Source organism: Etheostoma spectabile, chromosome 7, assembly GCF_008692095.1.
Source record: "Etheostoma spectabile isolate EspeVRDwgs_2016 chromosome 7, UIUC_Espe_1.0, whole genome shotgun sequence".
NCBI lineage: Eukaryota > Metazoa > Chordata > Actinopteri > Perciformes > Percidae > Etheostoma > Etheostoma spectabile.
In genome coordinates this window covers 27964685-27982579 of record NC_045739.1, presented here as the reverse complement: position 1 = coordinate 27982579, position 17895 = coordinate 27964685, and the positions used below count along the sequence as shown (strand labels likewise).

The window sequence follows — 17895 nt, the reverse complement described above, 5'->3', positions numbered from 1 at the left end:
TTTTCCAAAGCTCCTTAGACCATTTCACCCCCTAAGCTGCTTATGTAGTAGCCTCTGACCTCACAGATACTGCATCTTTCAATATTCTATTTCCAAGCGTGAGCTTGCTGCTGGGGCTCCCGGTGACCCTGTGGGGACAGCTCTGCTGCCTTCTGCGGGAGATGTGTATGATGACGGCAAGTACAGAGACGCCTGCGAGCAAGGTGCCTCCGAAGCCCAGCAGGATGCCATACAAGAGGGGCAGAGCTACATCCGAAGGCCCCTTCTGATACGCAGAAACAGGGGCCCACTCCACGATCAGATCCAGGTCACGCCATGTCAGATCCCTTACTAACACACACACACACACACACACACACACACAGAGGGAGATAGCACAAACAGGACGGATACACTTATCATCTCAAACGGTGGGAGCATTTTTGTTAGGTTTTAGCTTGAACGAAGCACCCGGGAGAAAATGTAAAATATGGACAGGTGATAATTACATTTTTGAATTTTTAGGTGTCCTGGGAAATACTCCTCACATAGTGAGAGTGTTGATGTTGAGAAGTAATGAGTTGGAAGCATGCCCACGGCCACCAAATCTAATCCGGCATCTCATCTAAACACTTAATAGATTCAGGGTTCAGCGGAATATTTTATCATTTGTCATTCAGACAGTCTCCAGAGGGATAACCCAAAAATCTCCTCTTGACATCAATAGCCAAAGATATTGGGGCTTAGACATGTTAACAGACTCAGTTCTCCATCACTAATTCTATTTTATAGTTTGATGTACTAATGTGAGTCTTTCAAGCTTTAGGATGCATTACCTCTTCGCGTTCGTCTTCCGGCCTTCTGTTCTTCTTGCGGTTGGCCCGTTGTGTCTAATTGTACCGGAGGGAAGTTTAAAGAGCTGACATATTTGTGATAGTCTTCAACGTAGCGTTTCAAGCTCAAGGCTTTGTCTTGGTTGATGTTTTTCCCCACTTCTGTAAAAAAAAAAAAAAAACAACACAAGCACAAGGCCAATGTAAAAGTATCTCTATGTCACATCAAATGCTGAAAGTGTATGCATTTCATCCTTTAGAGAGTGAAAAAGTGTGCATGTAAATTTAATTGTTTTCTTTTCCGAACCTAATTAGTTCTGGCAAGAGAACAACGGCTGTCCTTCGGTTCAGAACAAAACAAAATGAACCACTCCAGTTTGTGTGTACAGTATAAGTAGATCTCGTCTGAACTGCAATTGAGTGAACGATAATTGCTGCATTTTGCATCTACACAGTCTTTTTCCATCAAAGCCACCACTGCCCCCTAATGTCTTATAACTCATCTCTTCCAATCCTCTCCTTGTCTCATTTTTTTTTTTACTCCAAAGCTGCTGATGAAAGGAGCAGATGGTTTGTTCTGTGGCTGGTGTCAGCTCCACTGAGTCCTCTGTCAGATCATTTACACCTCCTTCTATCCAACGCCACTCGGCTGTGGAGTTGTGTGCACGCTGGACTGCAACACATGCCAGAGACTGGCAGTCTGCAAAATATGCCACTTTTGAAGTTCCAATTAAAACAAATCTCAAAGTAATGAAGCAATTATGCATGGTTGTTAAAGTCTCGAGGATGCCTTCTTGACCGAAATAAACCAATTTTGAAAATACACCGCCATGTAGCCAAATTAAGGCTTTGTTCCAATTTCTTTTTGTCAAGGGACATGCTGAGACAACACCGTACTGTACATACAAAGTGAACTATTCCTTATGAAACCCATTGCCTTAGTGGCACCACACAGAATTATTCTATTAGATGAAAAGAAATGATTTAGTGGGTTAGGGTTAGGGTTTGTCACATGGGTCACATGGGTTCTTTCTGTCTCCATTTATTTCTCACCAATGGCAATGTCTGTTCTGCCGATGTGCTGCAAGGCGCGAGAAAGCCTGTCGTAGTAGGTCTGCTCCCCGTACTTCAGCATCCAGTCTGTCAGGGCCGTGCGGCACTGAGCCTCACTATCTGGTAAACACAAAACATATGGCCCTCAGACGGGCAGGTCTCTGACAGTCAGCCCGCTGCCAGACACTCCCCAAGCTGAGCAGGACGTGTGAGAAACAGACAGGTCTAAGGGTGGACTTCATTTCTACCTTATTGCAGCCAACAGCGTTCACATTTTGCCCAGTCTATCATAAAACTATACTCACATGTCCATATGCACGTTGAAACATTTATTGGTCACTGTAAAAATTCCGACTGGCTATCATACCTTAGTTGTTCTTTGTAGTTTTATGCCCCCTAAAGTACTTTGTGATTTATGTCTGATACATAAATTTTACTTGCTTACTGGCCCTGAAGAAAGCCCTTCCTGAAGCTATTTCAAAGTTATTATACAAAAATGCATTCTAGAGTTCAGCTGAAGTGAATATGAGGCGTTAGTAGTCTGCAACTTAGTCTTTTTTATTATAAATATGTTTATTGCTTTTAGAAAAAAGTGCTTAGAAAAATGCAATCATACAAAAAACACAACAGCATATCAGAATTTGGTGAAATATGGTTGAAAATTAAGTAACATAATGGGTGTTGTTTCAAAAGGACAAGAAAAGGACATTGAAGAGTGCAAGAAAATGGACAAAAAGAAAGATATATACGGTACACATACCCATGTACATAAATAACATCTGCAGCCTGCCCCTCAAAGAATCTCAGTACAGGTAAAGTTATGATCTTTTATGTAAAACGTTTCATACTTCAAATAAATGTATAAAAAAGTAACATAAGTAATGTTCACCCAGTACATTTTAACTGACCTACTTTTTACTTTTACCTGCTGTAAGTACATTTTTACAACAACTTTACCGGAGTAAAATGTATTTAAAATAACAGTACTTTCTCCATCCCTGGTTATTGTTGCATTATTATCTGGCATTGGTTATAAAAAGGATGCCCCTATGTTAATCAGTGATTGAATCCACCACACAACAAGCATGCTAATTAACCTAAATTAAACACATCTAGGTGAACAACAGGTGCATGCTGGGTCAAGCTAAAACACTGGATTCTAATATGTTCATTGTTGGTCTGCCAAGCTTTGACTTTATTAGCTTTAGAAGACGTTTGTGAGGCCTTTCTACTATTTGTGACACAGCTGTGACTGCAGAGCCTGTTTCAGCTCCACCCTTTTTGAATTTGAGGAGGACAGCAAGGCTAAGTTGAGAGGTTGAACCTAGGGCAGATTGTGAAGGACTTTGCGCACAAAACTCAGACTAATGTTCAGAAAGGTGATGCATTGACCTTTATTACTCACCATACGGAGGAAAAACGTAGCGCTGTGTTTGTTGCATTACACGTTTTTAAAAACTGTGCAAGCTCTCTTTATGCTTTAATGTGGGTGTTTTGGGGATGCTGTAGTTTATATTTAGTCCGTCTCCGCCCTCCTATGTACTTATGCTCAATTTTCATTTCTCTTCAGTAATACATCTGGGTTTGCGGTATAGTGTTGGGTTTTCTCCAGACAAATTTTTGTCAGTCCAATCAGTCAACAGAGGGAGTGGCTGAGAACGATGACGTTGAGGTTGTGTGCTAGTTTGAGTTGTAGTTCCGTAATGGCGGAGGAGAAAGGTACGAGCCAGTGGGTCAGTTGTGGTAACGCTGCCAAATATCCAGAAGTTAAATCATGAGCAAGAACAAACTTTGCTGAGTTGTGTTGGTGGCCGGGATGTTGTGGCCCTCCTCCCCACGGGGTTCGAGAAAAGTTTGATTTTCCTCCGTTAGTGGTGAAGGAGTTGGCTGAGGCTAACGCTACCAATGCTAATGCATGACAAATGTCATGACCAAACGTTAGTGATTGGTTATGTCTGGTAGGACCAGGCTAATGTACCAGAGTCTGGTAGGACCAGGCTAATGGACCAGATTCTGGTAGGACCAGGTTAATGGACCAGAGTCTGTCAGGACCAGGCTAATGGACCAGAGCCTATTAGGACCAGGCTAATGTACCAGAGTCTGGTAGGACTAGGCTAATGGACCAGAGTCTATTAGGACTAGGCTAATGTACCAGAGTCTGGTAGGACTAGGCTAATGGACCAGATTCTGGTAGGACCAGACTAATGTACCAGAGTCTGGTAGGACCAGGCTAATGGACCAGAGTCTGGTAGGACCAGGCTAATGTACCAGAGTCTGGTAGGACCAGACTAATGGACCAGTGTCTGGTAGGACTAGGCTAATGAACCAGAGTCTGGTAGGACCAGACTAATGTACCAGAGTCTGGTAGGACCAGACTAATGGACCAGAGTCTGGTAGGACCAGGCTAATGGACCAGAGTCTGGTAGGACTAGGCTAATGGACCAGAGTCTGGTAGGACCAGGCTAATGTACCAGAGTCTATTAGGACTAGGCTAATGTACCAGAGTCTGGTAGGACTAGGCTAATGGACCGGGTCAAAGATGTACGTGAAGCATCCATGTTGCACCAAAAAATACACATAATACCTTTTATTAAATTCATTAAATTTAAATTATTCACTGTTATATGCCTACATTATAATTGTTAGGACAAACTGGAACTTGACTGGTTGGCTGAGGCGTACTATCATGGCTACACCGAGGGAGGAAGGAAGTTGTTTCTTTCTAATTGACAATCAGTTGTTTTCACAGGCTGCAAATGTCCGTCTGTAGAAAAGGACTGTGTTGTTGTTTTTGACATAAGGGGACCTATAATGGGTGTCTTTTCTATTTTAAGACCGTCCAGCGCCCACGTCATTTAAACAGCAAATGCACCTGCACCCATCTTTGCACCCATGGGCATGCTGGTCTTACAGGGAGGTGTGTTCAGGGGAATTCTTGGCGTATTGCTACCTTGAGGCAGTGGGAAGTGATCGTGCCATTGACCAGCAAAAACCTGGTCTAAAGTCTATAGTTCAGCATTTCATTGTTATTTTAACAGTGCGTTAGTTAAATGTGCCTAGGCCTATGCACAGCGCACACACTATGCTTGTCACACACACACAGGGAAGCACAGTAGCACACACACATGCAAAAGATTGCATATAAAAATATTCCAGTGCAAATATGCCATTATAATTGCAATGTGCCAAACATGTTCAAACACGTCTGGCTTTTAAAGGGAATGGGAGATGACGCTCTGATTGGTTTATTGCATGTTACGCCCAAAGCATACCTATGAATTAATGAAAACACCAAGTACACACATTTTGAACCATGTGCTTGGATCGTTAAAACAGGGCCCGAGGGTAGGCGGTTCACACCTAGAAACGGCATGATTTGAGAAGAAGAAGAAGAAGAAGAAGAAGAAGAAGAAGAAGAAGAATTTATCCCGCAAGGGGAAATTCACAATTTTCACTCAGTACACTTGCACACACATTAAACACAGGCTTGAATTAGACACATGCTCAGGACCTATTACATGCTACACCCACTTATGGAGAGATGTTTGGTGCCTTGCTCAAGGGCACCTTGGTAATATTTTGTTCTTTTATTCAATAGTTGCATAATGTTACATAACATCAGATACCCCTCCCCCACCTCCCTTCAAAAACGTAACACAGTAACAGTTTCTCAAAGTACTTTTAAACTGACCTGCATTTTACTTTCATCTGAGTACATCTCCACCCAAATATTGTTACATTAGTAAAAAAGTCTTTATTGTAACAGTATTTTTACTTGAGAAAATAGTCTAGTACGCCTTCCATTTCTGCCTATGATACACTCATTAGACATCCAGGATTTCTGTGGTCTAAAGTGCCAGAGTTGTGGGACTGACCTGCAGCAGATGAGATGTCTCTCTTGGCTCGAGGTTCGAGATCCAGCTGATTGTTAAGTGGTGAGAGGCGCTCAGCGTGCTGCAAGATGTTTTCCTCTGGGTGAGAGAGGGCGAACAGAAGCTCCTCGCACTCCGTGGACGTCAGCATCTCCACTAACCGCTCCAGCTGATGGACACTGATGTCTTCTGCCACTAAACAGCCAAAACCCACACTAATTACCCTAAGTACATATAATGGTGTAAATACTCTAATACTAAATACTCTAGGAAGAACACCAGGTTAGCCAATAAGGACCAATAGGACCAAGGCTTGTTCTCAAGCGTCACATAAAGACATGACCATACTGTAACATTGTACATTCCAGGTGATCAGTGGTAGAAGGAGTACTCAGATCCGAGTACTAATACCACACTGTAAAAAATACTCTGTTACAAGTAAAAGTCCTCCATTGTAAATGTTACTCAAGTAATGCAAGTATGTAACTATGATCAGGACAATGTACTCAAAGTATTAAAAGTACTCAATGCAGAAAAATCCTCACATTTAAGAAACGGAAATGATCAACTAAGCATTAATGGTCTAATCATTTCAGCTAAACTTGTAGGCCTGTATATTCTTGGCTAGTTGTATGTGTTTTGTGTGCAAAAATCTTAGTTTGTACAGTAACTAAAGCAGATTAATGCAGCGGAGTAAAAAATCCAATATTTCTCTTTGAGATTTAGCGGAGTAGATGTAGCAAGTGGCATTAAAAGAAAAGACTCAAGTAATGACTAAATGTAACTAAATGTACTTAGTTACATTCCACCACTGCAGTTAATGAATGTAATGCTGACACTTCACAACATTTCTGCAGCATGCTTGTGCTTCCAATTAGCAAGCGCTGGTTGCGATGCATGAAACTGTCATATAACCCTCCTCAACTGCTCAGAATAGAAACTGAATAATCAGTTTTCCCAACACTGAACAATCAGCAATTTCACTCTCTCTGTGTCACTGTGTGTGTCTTCAGTTTGATTTTTTTCAACACGCCGGCTGCTGATGTAACTGCACCTGCCGTAGGAACATTTGCTCTCACCTGTGTCCTCTCCGAGTGTTGACCTCAGAAATAGAAAGAAGAAGAAGAAGAAGAAGAGGGGATATAGTTTCCAGACTTTCATGTCAGCTGAAGTAGTATAGGCTCAATACATGCTGCTGAGAATATATGGAGTTTATTTTCAAATTGTACAAATGATCTAGAATGTGTTTGAGTTTAAACAGTGTAGTAGCATTCTTTGTCTTTGTTTGGAAGAGCCAATCATCATACAAGAGATATTATTTGCCACTGGGAATATGTTCGTGAGGAGAAGCATTAGAAAAAGTTTGGAAGATTGACTGGAGGCTTGTAACAATTCTTTTAATTTTCCAAAAAATAGTATTCCGTTAAAAGATCAAAGATCTTTAAAAATGTTTATTCAGTCGATACTGAATTTAAAAGTATACAACACGGTCTAAAGCAACAATTGACATCACACTGCAAAGTTTTAGTAAAGTACTAATGTCATTATTATTAGATAGAAATATATCAGGTGATATGTATTGTAAATTATGTTATTATTTGCATGTGACAGTATTTTTTCAGATTTGAGATACATTTTTGGGCTTTTCCACCTTTAGTTTTTGACAGGACAGTTAGGTGAGATGCAGGAAGTTGTCACAGGTCAGATTCAAACCATGGACCTCGGCATAGAGACCTAAACCTCAAAGTATATGTGCACCTGGTCTACCACTGAGCCATCCTGGCCACGTGACAGTTGTTTTAACCCTTGTGTTATCTTCCCTTCACAATTGAAAATGAACACTTTTGTTGACACTTTTTAATCACTGTTTTTTTTTAACTTTTTCTTGCATTTTGTACCTTTTTCAACACTTTTGATGCTTTTTTTCAATGCTTGTCACTTTTTTTTTACGTTTTCAACACTACGTAACACAAATTTATATCTTTAGTTTAACAGTTATTTTTTGACTTTTTCAAATTTTCAATTTGCAGTTTAATTTTATTTATATAGCGCTAAATCACAACAACAGATATCTCATTGCGCTTTTCACAAAGAGCAGGTCTACACCGTACTCTGCGATGTTATTTACAGAATCCCAACAGTTCCCACCAAGAGCAAGCACTAGGACACAGAGGCAAGGAAAAACTTCCTTTAAGAGGCAGAAACCTCGAGCAGAACCATGGTCAGGGTGGGCGGTCATCTGCCTCGACCGGTTTATGGTCAATAAACCTCATTTATAGGAAATTATACCTAAGGTTTGAGTTAGAAAAGCAGAAATTAGGAATTGTTTAGACCACAATTATTGTGTGTTGATGGATAATCACAGACTGGAATATGTCAACTTTTACTCAAAACAATTTCAAAACCACTTCAGTTTGTTTTTCAAATAAATATAAAATTGAATAAGACCCAAAAGTAATAAGAGTAGAGATTTGTACTTGCCGAAGAGCGTTGTGTGGAATCAATCATGTCATTTTGGGTAGTTAAAAAGAACACTGACATAGGAAAACGGGTCAATTTGACCCGAGGACAACATGAGGGTTAAACAATACAGCTGAGTTCATGGCTTCATCTACACATCAGAGGGCTATTTCACAAAGCCAAGATAAGGGATTAAGCCGGGATTTCCCAGTTGTCCTGGCTCAATTTACCCTTGACTCGGTTACACAAAAACCGAGGCACTTAAGTTCAGAGGTGTCAAGTAACAAAGTGCAAAGACTTTGTTACCTTACTTGAGTAGACATTTTGGGTTTCTATACTTTACTGAAGTAAGTATTTTACAGCAGATTTTTTACTTGGCCTTTGTAAAAACGCATCAAGCCAGGCTGGCCAGATTAGACCAGATAGGTTCAAACCCCGCTTTATCTGTTATCCTGGATTTATCATTTCTGGAGGGTGTATTTATATGTATGTGAATGTGTACTCACATGTATAACCATGAGCCAAAAAGTATGTTGCTCTGCTCTGTGGTGTTAATAATATTTCACATTTTAAAATGTCTCCAAAAGACATTGATTGTCAGGAGTATTGTGTGAAACACTGAAGTAGGGAAAAGTAAAACAGCAAAAACTATTAATGTTTAGTTAGTCTTTCCCTTTGATTTGCACTACTGGGGAGACGTGTACTGGGAGTACTTGAGATGCATCTCTCTAGCAAGGAGAAACACGTTTAATGACATTACAGTGTGGGCTACAGCGAGGGCATGTTTTAAATTGTTAATAAGCTTCATTTGCCAAACAGTAAAGGTTGTTTGTGTGGGCTGAGTCTCAAATTCTCCATGTTGGCTAATGAAAAAAAATAATGCTGTGGGGCTGAAAACCACAGAAAGTTGTGTGTGGGTGGTATAATGGCTCTGTAATCATTTGAGATGCTCAAAGAACGAAAAACTGGGCACAAGGTCAGGATATTTATTCATATTACAGAGCTGCTCGGTACAGTATCTTATTGATTAAAATACATGCATAACATATTTTGCACTACATGTTGCAGGAGAAACACATACACTATCCAGTTCCCTATAAACAGTACGATCTTCCGTGTAGTTTCCAACATTCATTATGCCGTCAGAATTGAGTTACTTCTTTGACTTTTCAATTGGATGCCTTCTGGTATCATGAGTGTTAACTTGTGAAGCAGTATCTCCATGTCTTGTACACTTCACACCACTGAAATCTGGTTTAATACACATACAGACTCCGGTGGAATGAAGGATAGAACGCATGGAATATTCTCGCAGAATGTGTCTTGAATTTGAAACGAACATTTATACAACGCAGCCCTGTTCATTTTTAAAACTGATTTTTATTGTGGATTCATTACAGTTTTCCCAAAGTGATGATTTTTAATGTTAAGCTGGAGGCCAGATGGAGGCTGACCCTGGCACCTAGCGCATTGGGACTGTGTGAGTAATTATCAGGAAGCCTCCGAGGTTGAGGGGGTGGCAGTGAATGCAGCAGGGTTTGGATGTTGGCCTCTCCCTTTTCTTGAGTTGAAGTTTGAAGCTGAGCCTGAGCGAGACCAGGCCTGCCCCAGTCTGTGGCTCCAGGGTTTCAGGCTGCTGTTGAAATCCTGAGCCCTGGCACGTTATCACAGGCCTGAGCTGTACGTCTGTTGTGATGCAACCCCACCACGGCCCTCCTCAAGCCCCTCGCTGCCACCAGACACCCCGGCCAGCCCCTGCTATCTGTCCGCCTCAGATTCCCGCTCCTGGGGGAAGACAACACCAACACCAACACATCTCTCACTCCCCACACTTGGAGCTTTCTCCCTCCTTCATGCACACCTTTTCACTAACTGCTCTCCTCCTATGCCCAAAGATCTTCGTTCATCCTGCTGAATCTGCCAGTACAAATGTTGCTTCCAAGCTTGGGATTTTCTCCAGGTGATCTTAATCTTTTAATAAATTCCCCACTGGTACTTTTGTACCAGGGTATAAGGTATAGTTGCAGCTCTAGACAAATCTCCTGTCTGAAGTATTTGCAAGATTAGACTTTAAGCTTTGTTCTGTGCATAGATGAATGCCTCACCTCGCTTAAAATGCATCACTCACCTCATTTGCTGCGTAAGTTCCCCAGTGACTCTGTGAATGCAATGCAAATCAAGCAACCAAATTGCTCAAAGCTGTCTTCACGAGGGACTGAAGGTTCAGCTGCCAACTTGCTATCTGTCTTCTCCCTGGCTTTTTCCCCTTACCTGAATCAGGTACTGGTGTTTTAGAGGACTACACGGCCAATAAGAATCAAGCACCTGAGTAGGAGGACGGCCCATTTTTCAGCCATAAAAAGCAGCCCCACCCTGCCATGTGGCGTGGTTTTATTGCCAAGAATTAAGAAAAAGAACTAATAGACACATACACTGGAATCAAAGTAAAATAGTATTCCCCAAAGTGTTGTGACCAAACAACACTTTTATTAAAACCATCAATTTCTTTTAAATCTCTTATTAACATTACAGACACAACATCATATCCACTTCAAAGGCTTTGAGAAAAGACTCCAAGGAAAGCATACAAATGGGAGTTTCATGTAATATTCATCTAATAAGGGCCTGGCGTTCATTGTTTGATGAGTCTCTGCTGTAATTTGCTCCTTTTTGTCTCACTCTCTAGGGTAAGTTACATTCTTCATTAGACCAGAGCATCTCTGAGGCATTTCAGAAGCCTTTTCAACCCACCTACATCCAAATATTTCAGTGATAATTTGCAACCGTGATGAGAAAAGAAAAGCCTTTGCATTAAGTTAAAGTCTATTCTACCACCTGAGTATCAGTCAGCCCTAAAATCACTATAATCCACACTGTAACATATCATAATACACTCGGCACATCTGTTAAATAGATACACAAGTAAAAACAAAAAATCACAAGAAACTTTGCAGCTCTGTTCTATAGCTGTAAGTATATATCCTCCATTCAGCCTTAAATGAAAAATGGGGCGACACCCAACATCCCTCAATGTGAAAGGACCGACTTTTTGAAAAGCATTCCTTCCCCTCACAATGGCAATGTTAAGGGGGGGGATGGGTGAGGAGGAACAGCGCCCATACATTCCTGAGAGGTAGAGAGCTGCACCGCCACCGAGCCTCACCTGACAAGATATTTCTCTGGAGAGCGCATTCATTTGAGCCCAATCTTCTTTATATGTGATTTTACTGACAAGGACACCAATATCTTTGAGTTATGAGCTGTTGTTCCCTGGAGACAGACGGTGTGTTCTGGGTGGGCCAGATAGCTCTGGACAGTGTGACTTGTTCGAGGTAATCTTTTGGACCTCTGGAAGGTGACAGCTGAAAAACGAGCCTTTAAAAAAAGCACTGCTCGGAGGCAGCCCTGCATCTGGCTTCCAAACCACAGCTGAGAAAGACTTCATCGCCCTGTGAACTGTCTGAACCAACACGGTTCTGCTCAGTTTACAACGTACATGCAGTGGAACGTAACTAAGTACATTTACTCTGTACTGTGCTGTACTGTACTCAAGTATAAATTAGATACACAGTACAGCTTTAGTTACTAGTAACTTTACAATTTACATATGTAGTTTATAAAATACAACATTTTATTGTAAATGAAACTACCCAACAATAGAACGGTCTACAACTCCAGCTGAAATGATAGGCCGATTAAACAGTTTTCATTTATCCAGTTTCAAAAAAAGATAGTAAATAGGATTTTTCTGCATTGAGTATGTTGTGGAATTCCTTAGGCCGATTTGTCAAATCAAAGAATCTTCAGGGAGATCGGAAGGGGCCATAACAGATCTTGATTCAAACCAAAGACCCTGAGTCATTAATTTTTGCTGCATTTGTTCCTTTTGCACATAGGCACAAAACAAAACTTTGACTTGTTATACTTTGTCTGACTTTTAAAAGTACATGTTCCTGATGATACATACTTTTACTTAAGTAACATTTTCATTGCGAGACCTTTACTTGAGTATTTGTACAGTGTGGTATTAGTACTTTTACTTAACTAAAGGATCGGAATACTTCTTCCACAACTGCAAATTTGCAAATAAATACACCATACCGGCAGCATGTATCAGTGTGCATCAAATGCATCCACCCATGCTCTGCTGTGCCACGCTACACCCTGTAACGCCCTGCGGTGCCCTGCTATGACATGAACTACTACGACTACCATTTGTAGTCACTGTTCCATTATCTCTCTTGTAACTACTATTGCCACTGTGCATCACACCCCCAACCGGCACCGTCAGACACCGCCTACCAAGAGCCTGGGTCTGTCCGAGGTTTCTCCCTAGGATGTTTTCTTCACCAACGAGGTTTCTTCCTAAAAGAAAGTTTTTCCTCGCCACTTAATGCTCGCTCTTGAGGGAATTACTGGACCTGTTGGGGCTTTGTAAATTATAGAGTGTGTTCTAGACCTACTCTATCTGTGAAGTGTGTCGAGAGAACTCTTGTCATGAATTGATCCTGTAAATAAAACTGAATTGAAATAGAAATGTAACTGATGTCTCTGAAGCCACGTCCACTCGTACCGAAACAATCTTCCCACCACGTCTACCCTGGCATTGTTTTATGAATCTTAGCATTCAAACGGATCCATTCGTTAATGACTCAACACGCTACTTCATATTCCAGGCTCTAGGTGGCACTGTTTCTGCTCCAGAATTTCACCAAAAAACGGAGAAGAAGAAGCTTGCGGGCTGTATACAGACAGTTTGTATAATAGGCTCAATATCTTAGCCAGCAGGAACACAAGGATGTAGTCCACCAGTCTTGTTGTTTTGAGACGCTGCGGAATAAGAGGTCAAAGGCTAGAGGTTGAGGGGAGTGGCGACGAAAACATCGATATGCAAATATGCGTCTTTGTTGTCCAAACAAAGTCGCAAGGGAGGCGTTTTTCAAATTGTTTTAACCCTGAGACCAGGTGTAAAAAAGTGTGTCTTCAAGCAGTGTGTTTAACCCCCGTGTTGTCTTTCCGTGGACCAACATTTCGTTTTTCTAGGTCTAGGTTAAAACCTCCTTCAGATGCTTTTGTCACTTTTCCCAAAGTTCTTGGTTGATTTTTTTGGACAATTTGGTTGTTGTTTTGACCAAGTTTTTGAAGCTTTAGCCAACATTTGTTGTCACTTATTGAAGTTTTCTTACTTTTCCCGAAGTTCTTTCTCACTTTTTACTATGTCTTTGTCGATTTTTTTCTGCGTTGTTGTTTTGACATTTTTGTTGTTTTTTCCCTACATTTCTATCACTTTTTTTTCAGTGTTCTTAAGTCTTTTTTTTTCTCAAAATGCTATGAAATTACACCCAAATTCAATGAAAATAGTGAACTGATCAGTTATTTAACTTGTGAGGAGCTTTGTATGGAACCATCCACGTTATTTTTTTTTTTTACAATTTGATTGAAGAAAACCCAAATTTCTGATTTAGAAAATGGGTCAAATTTGACTCAGAAAACAACAGGAGGGTTAAAAAACAATGCAAAACGGAGTGCCTTTACTCCAAAAAGTGTTTCCGTGTGGATGGCCCCTGGAGCCTCTGATAAAGGTGTGTGCTGTTTTTTTGGGGAGCTGCCTCAGGTGGTGGTTAAACAGCAGCTGCAATCTTCAAAAAAGCTCACATCCAGCAGTCCAAAAAGTGTTTGCCTGTTTGTTTAACTAGCTTTTTGTTCTAGATGTTCCACAGCAATCACATTCTAGATTTTCTAGATTCTAGATTCTAGATCCGGTCTTACATCATTTGCAGTTTCATGTTTTTCATACACTTAATATCCATCAGGGTTTCTGGACAACAATCTCTTTAATGTATCCCTGTTTGCTCAATGTTTCAGGCAGGTCAGAGAGTTATATTGTTAAAACTGCTATTCAACAGTGCTTTCAGTCCTTAGGTTGCTCAACACCTGCACATATCTTTTACTGGAATGAACGAGCAAGACGGTCATTCAGAGATGTTTTGGGGTGAACGTTGACCCTTACACAGAGAGATTTGTTGAATGAAGAGGTGCTGTATTTCAGCACTACACCCCCTGAAGGTAGCACACCGAGTGAGGGCTCCGTTGAAACTCGTCACACATGTTAGGAATGTGAGCTTCGACACAGAATTCACATTTGTAGATTCACATGCACAAGTTAGTGAGAATAAGTGTACTGCGATCCTCCACAGATGGCTGAAACGTTATTTTTATTGTTATTATTACAGATCTGTGATTGTATTCTAAAAAAATAGACACCTAACAGTGCCAACATGTGGGAAACAGGACTGTATTTGACATAATCCCTGACATTAATCACTAAAAACAGCTTTGTTGTTAACAAGTAAAACTTCAAAATGAAACCGCTACGAAATAATTTGGGGTTAGTTATGGTGTTGAGGGCTAAACCTTGTATTCTTAATACTTTGCGTTTGTGCCATTGAGTCAAATTGATAAAAAAGTAACTTTTAAAAACAATACAGATATTTTGATATCTGTAATCTCTAAAATGAACTTCTGCATGTTGTAGGAGTGTATCATCATTGCCAAAATTTGCTTCAATCTGCATCTACATCAAAATGCAAATTACAGTGTGTTAGGCTATAACACTAAATCAGAACTGTGTTCACTAGGACACACGTACATTAACATGCCACAGCTGAACAACATGCGTATTGTTTATTCATGTACATAGCATGTCACGCGCTGCATTATGAGCTAAGATTATTGTATGTGTTATCGTCAATCTTAATATTTATGTTCTGCATATTGCATTCCCATGCTTCAATGTAGTGAAGACGCATTGCAGAACGAACGTCCCACCTTTAAACAATAAAACAAAAGCGCATTTTTACTTTACATTTTTCCTGCTAAAAGGAATTTACTTTGGCTTTTGACATTTATTGCAATTTGAATGTTTTTGTGGGAGATTCCTGGGTGTCGGCCTCTGAAGCCCAAAGCTGCCCAGGGGTTGTCTTTCTACTTGGACTCTCTCTCTCTCTCTTTCTCTCTCTCTCTCTCTCTCTCTCTCTCTCTCTCTCTCTCTCTCTCTCTCTCTCTCTCCTCTCTCTCTCTCTCTCTCTCTGACGACTCATTGGCTCATTCTGTTTGGACTTGCCCGAGCAGGAATGCGCCTACCTTCTAATGCACTTTCGTGTTCAAGCAAATTGACAATGAAGAGTGCCATCATTTTTGCAGCATAAATATTTCATTCTCCATTTGGATGCAGATGCGCAATGTTACACCCAGAATGCAAATGGGCTGTCTGTCTCTCTCACGAAAAGTAACGGAACTGTGTGAACATGATTTGTTTCAGCCCTGGACAAATACTGTATGGCACAATGTGATTAGGTCTTATTGAGAATCACTGTCATTAACAAACCAAATTAGAAATAATACAGTCTGAAGCATAATCAAATTCCACGATTTCAACTGTTGGCAGCAGCCAGGAGATGCTATTCCCCCGATTGTCAATCGTTTCTGCAATTCTTTAACATCCCTTTTGAAGTTCTTCTTTTCACTTCGATCTTCATCCAAACCGATCAAACAGCACCAAATAAGGAGAGCTTGAAAGACAGTTTTTGTGAACTCTCTAAGAGATGACCGTAGGCTCTTCAACAGGGGGTCTGGGACCCCTAGGGGGGGTCCTCAGAGTCAGTGCAAGGAGGCCTCCAAATTATTGCTCCAAATTGAGTTTTTCATAAAATTAAAACGTCCTGAAATGAAATGAATGAATATTATTGAATAACATATTATTAGCCTATGTAAATCCCCACGGATAATAGGCGTACTCTCTAGCCTAGCTAGGCCTACTGTAGGTTTGGTGTGGACAGTAAATGTAGTACGTTATAATGCAATTAGGTCGAGCAGACAGTCAACAGGCAATGCCTGAGTCCTCGATGACTCGGGAGTTGTTTCATGAGTTCATGAGTCAGTCAATCGCGCCTGTCATGTCAAAAGCAGTGTTGTACGTAACTACTTTTTCAGGTAAAAAGTAGAATACCTAAAAATGTAGTCTTTTGGCGCAACGTTACGTTTCCCAGGGACAGATTTGACAGCGAGATTGCCTTCTCAGCTGCGCACTCACAAGCTCCACACGCTAGGCCCCGCATGAGAGCATGGCAGCCGAGCAATCTTGGCAAGCGAGAAGCATCCAATGGGCTTTCTGCTGGACGGCGCTCTGAGCGGAGAGCTACGTGACACATGCCATCGTCCTACAAACAGAGCACGCCAGGCAGACAAGCTGTGAGAGATTGGCTCATACACAGGCTACACGCAGCGGACCGTTGTGGAGTTGTGTCGGTTGCACAGACACGCAAGGATTTCCAGGAGAGAGGCTGCATGTGTCTACGACAATGCATGGACCAGCGTGGCTGTGCGACCGGTACAAGTCGATGCAGACGTTACGTACTCTAACAACGTGTAACGGCTATGACCTGCCCATGTGCATTCAACCTGCGCTGGACTCGTTCACAATGAATCAGCCGCCGCTCTGTGAGTAGAGTATCCAGTCTGCAGTGTAGTTCAGACATTGATAGACCAGAGATTGGCTTTGTGGTCAAAGAATCTTTTTCAAAGATTTTTGGATAATTAACTTCAGAGGTGCCTGCTAACGTAAAATTAATGAGTAATGTAAAAAGTTACTTTCTGTAGGGGGTAACTAAGTAACGGATTACTTAAAAAAAAAAAAAACGAGTAACAAGAAAACACTTCTTTTTAACACTGGTCATGAACGAGTGAAGTCTCCCCTGGAGCTCAAAGTAAAGCAAATCCACAACAAAAGCCATTTCTTTCACTTCTGAAATAACGTACAATGTTCTACACATAGCCTAGCTAGGCATACTGTAGGTTTGGTGTATAACTGCTGTAGAGATATTATTGGGTGATATTAGGTATTTCCAACACTATCGGTATTGGCATTTACAATGGTCGATTTAAAAGAAAAGTATATACTGTATACATAGTATATAAAATGACAAATAAATGATTCTGATAAATGACTAAATATTTAAACTATGAAATAAAATACGGATGCTCAAACATGTTGTGAGGTTTACCATTGTATAGTTTGTCCACCAGAGGGCGCTCTACAACACTGATATTTTTTGGGGTTAGTGATTTAAGTTTCATATTTTAAGTTTGTATTTTTATACATTTTATTTATCAGAACTTTAATACATTTTGATGCTCCTCTGTTCTGTTGTGACAATCAAGTTTGCCAGCTTTTTAACAGGTACAATGCACAAAAAATTAATTAATTAAATTGAATTGATAGATGTCGTGTGCCAGGTTGTAGTAAATTGCTAGTCTCCGCCCATAGTCCCTGGTCATGGTACTAATATTATGATGTCCTTGTACTGTACTTTACTGAGGTATTTCCACTTCAATCATACTTCCACTTAACTACATTTCACAGCTACTTTTTGTAGCGACGGCCTAAAACAACGCTATGAGAGCTAGGAAAGCCAAATGAAGGAAGCTCTTTAGAGCCTGCAGAGACTACAGGGTTGGGTCACTATTCTCTGTTGATTTGTCACCATGAGTGGACCCTTTCACATTACACACATTTGATCCATCGTCATTCTAAAAAATACTGATTATAGTATAGACTTTCTCTGCTGCTATTGACCGAATAGAGTGGAACTCTTTATTTCTTCTTACAGTAAACTAAAATTTAGGATAGAGGGGCCAGT

At 40.8% G+C, this 17895-nt stretch overlaps 1 protein-coding gene across 2 annotated transcripts; it reads right to left on the bottom strand.

Annotated features, from left to right (window-relative positions):
* Positions 1-10448, bottom strand: tmdd1 (transmembrane and death domain 1). 2 transcript variants are annotated; one of them, XM_032521626.1, is made up of 5 exons: positions 10326-10448; positions 5741-5932; positions 1866-1985; positions 816-974; positions 1-330 (listed from the first exon to the last, which is right to left on the bottom strand). In XM_032521626.1, exons 2-5 carry the CDS (start codon positions 5886-5888, stop codon positions 41-43), a joined length of 717 nt encoding a protein of 238 aa, XP_032377517.1. In that variant the 5' UTR covers positions 5889-5932; positions 10326-10448; the 3' UTR covers positions 1-40. The 2 variants fall into 2 exon arrangements, with proteins under 2 accessions (XP_032377517.1, XP_032377516.1); XM_032521625.1 differs by lacking the exon at positions 10326-10448 and adding an exon at positions 6817-6967.
* Positions 10449-17895: the final 7447 nt, after the last annotated feature.

Bases quoted from the DNA above. Each gene is read 5' to 3' on its own strand.
- tmdd1 (XM_032521625.1), bottom strand. From the start codon at position 6,898: ATGAAAGTCTGGAAACTATATCCCCTCTTCTTCTTCTTCTTCTTCTTT. The intron at 1,986-5,740 runs GTCAGTCCCACA...TGTGTTTACCAG, and splicing joins AGACATCTCATCTGCTGCAG to ATAGTGAGGCTCAGTGCCGC. The intron at 331-815 runs GTAATGCATCCT...TGTGTGTGTTAG, and splicing joins CGGAAGACGAACGCGAAGAG to TAAGGGATCTGACATGGCGT.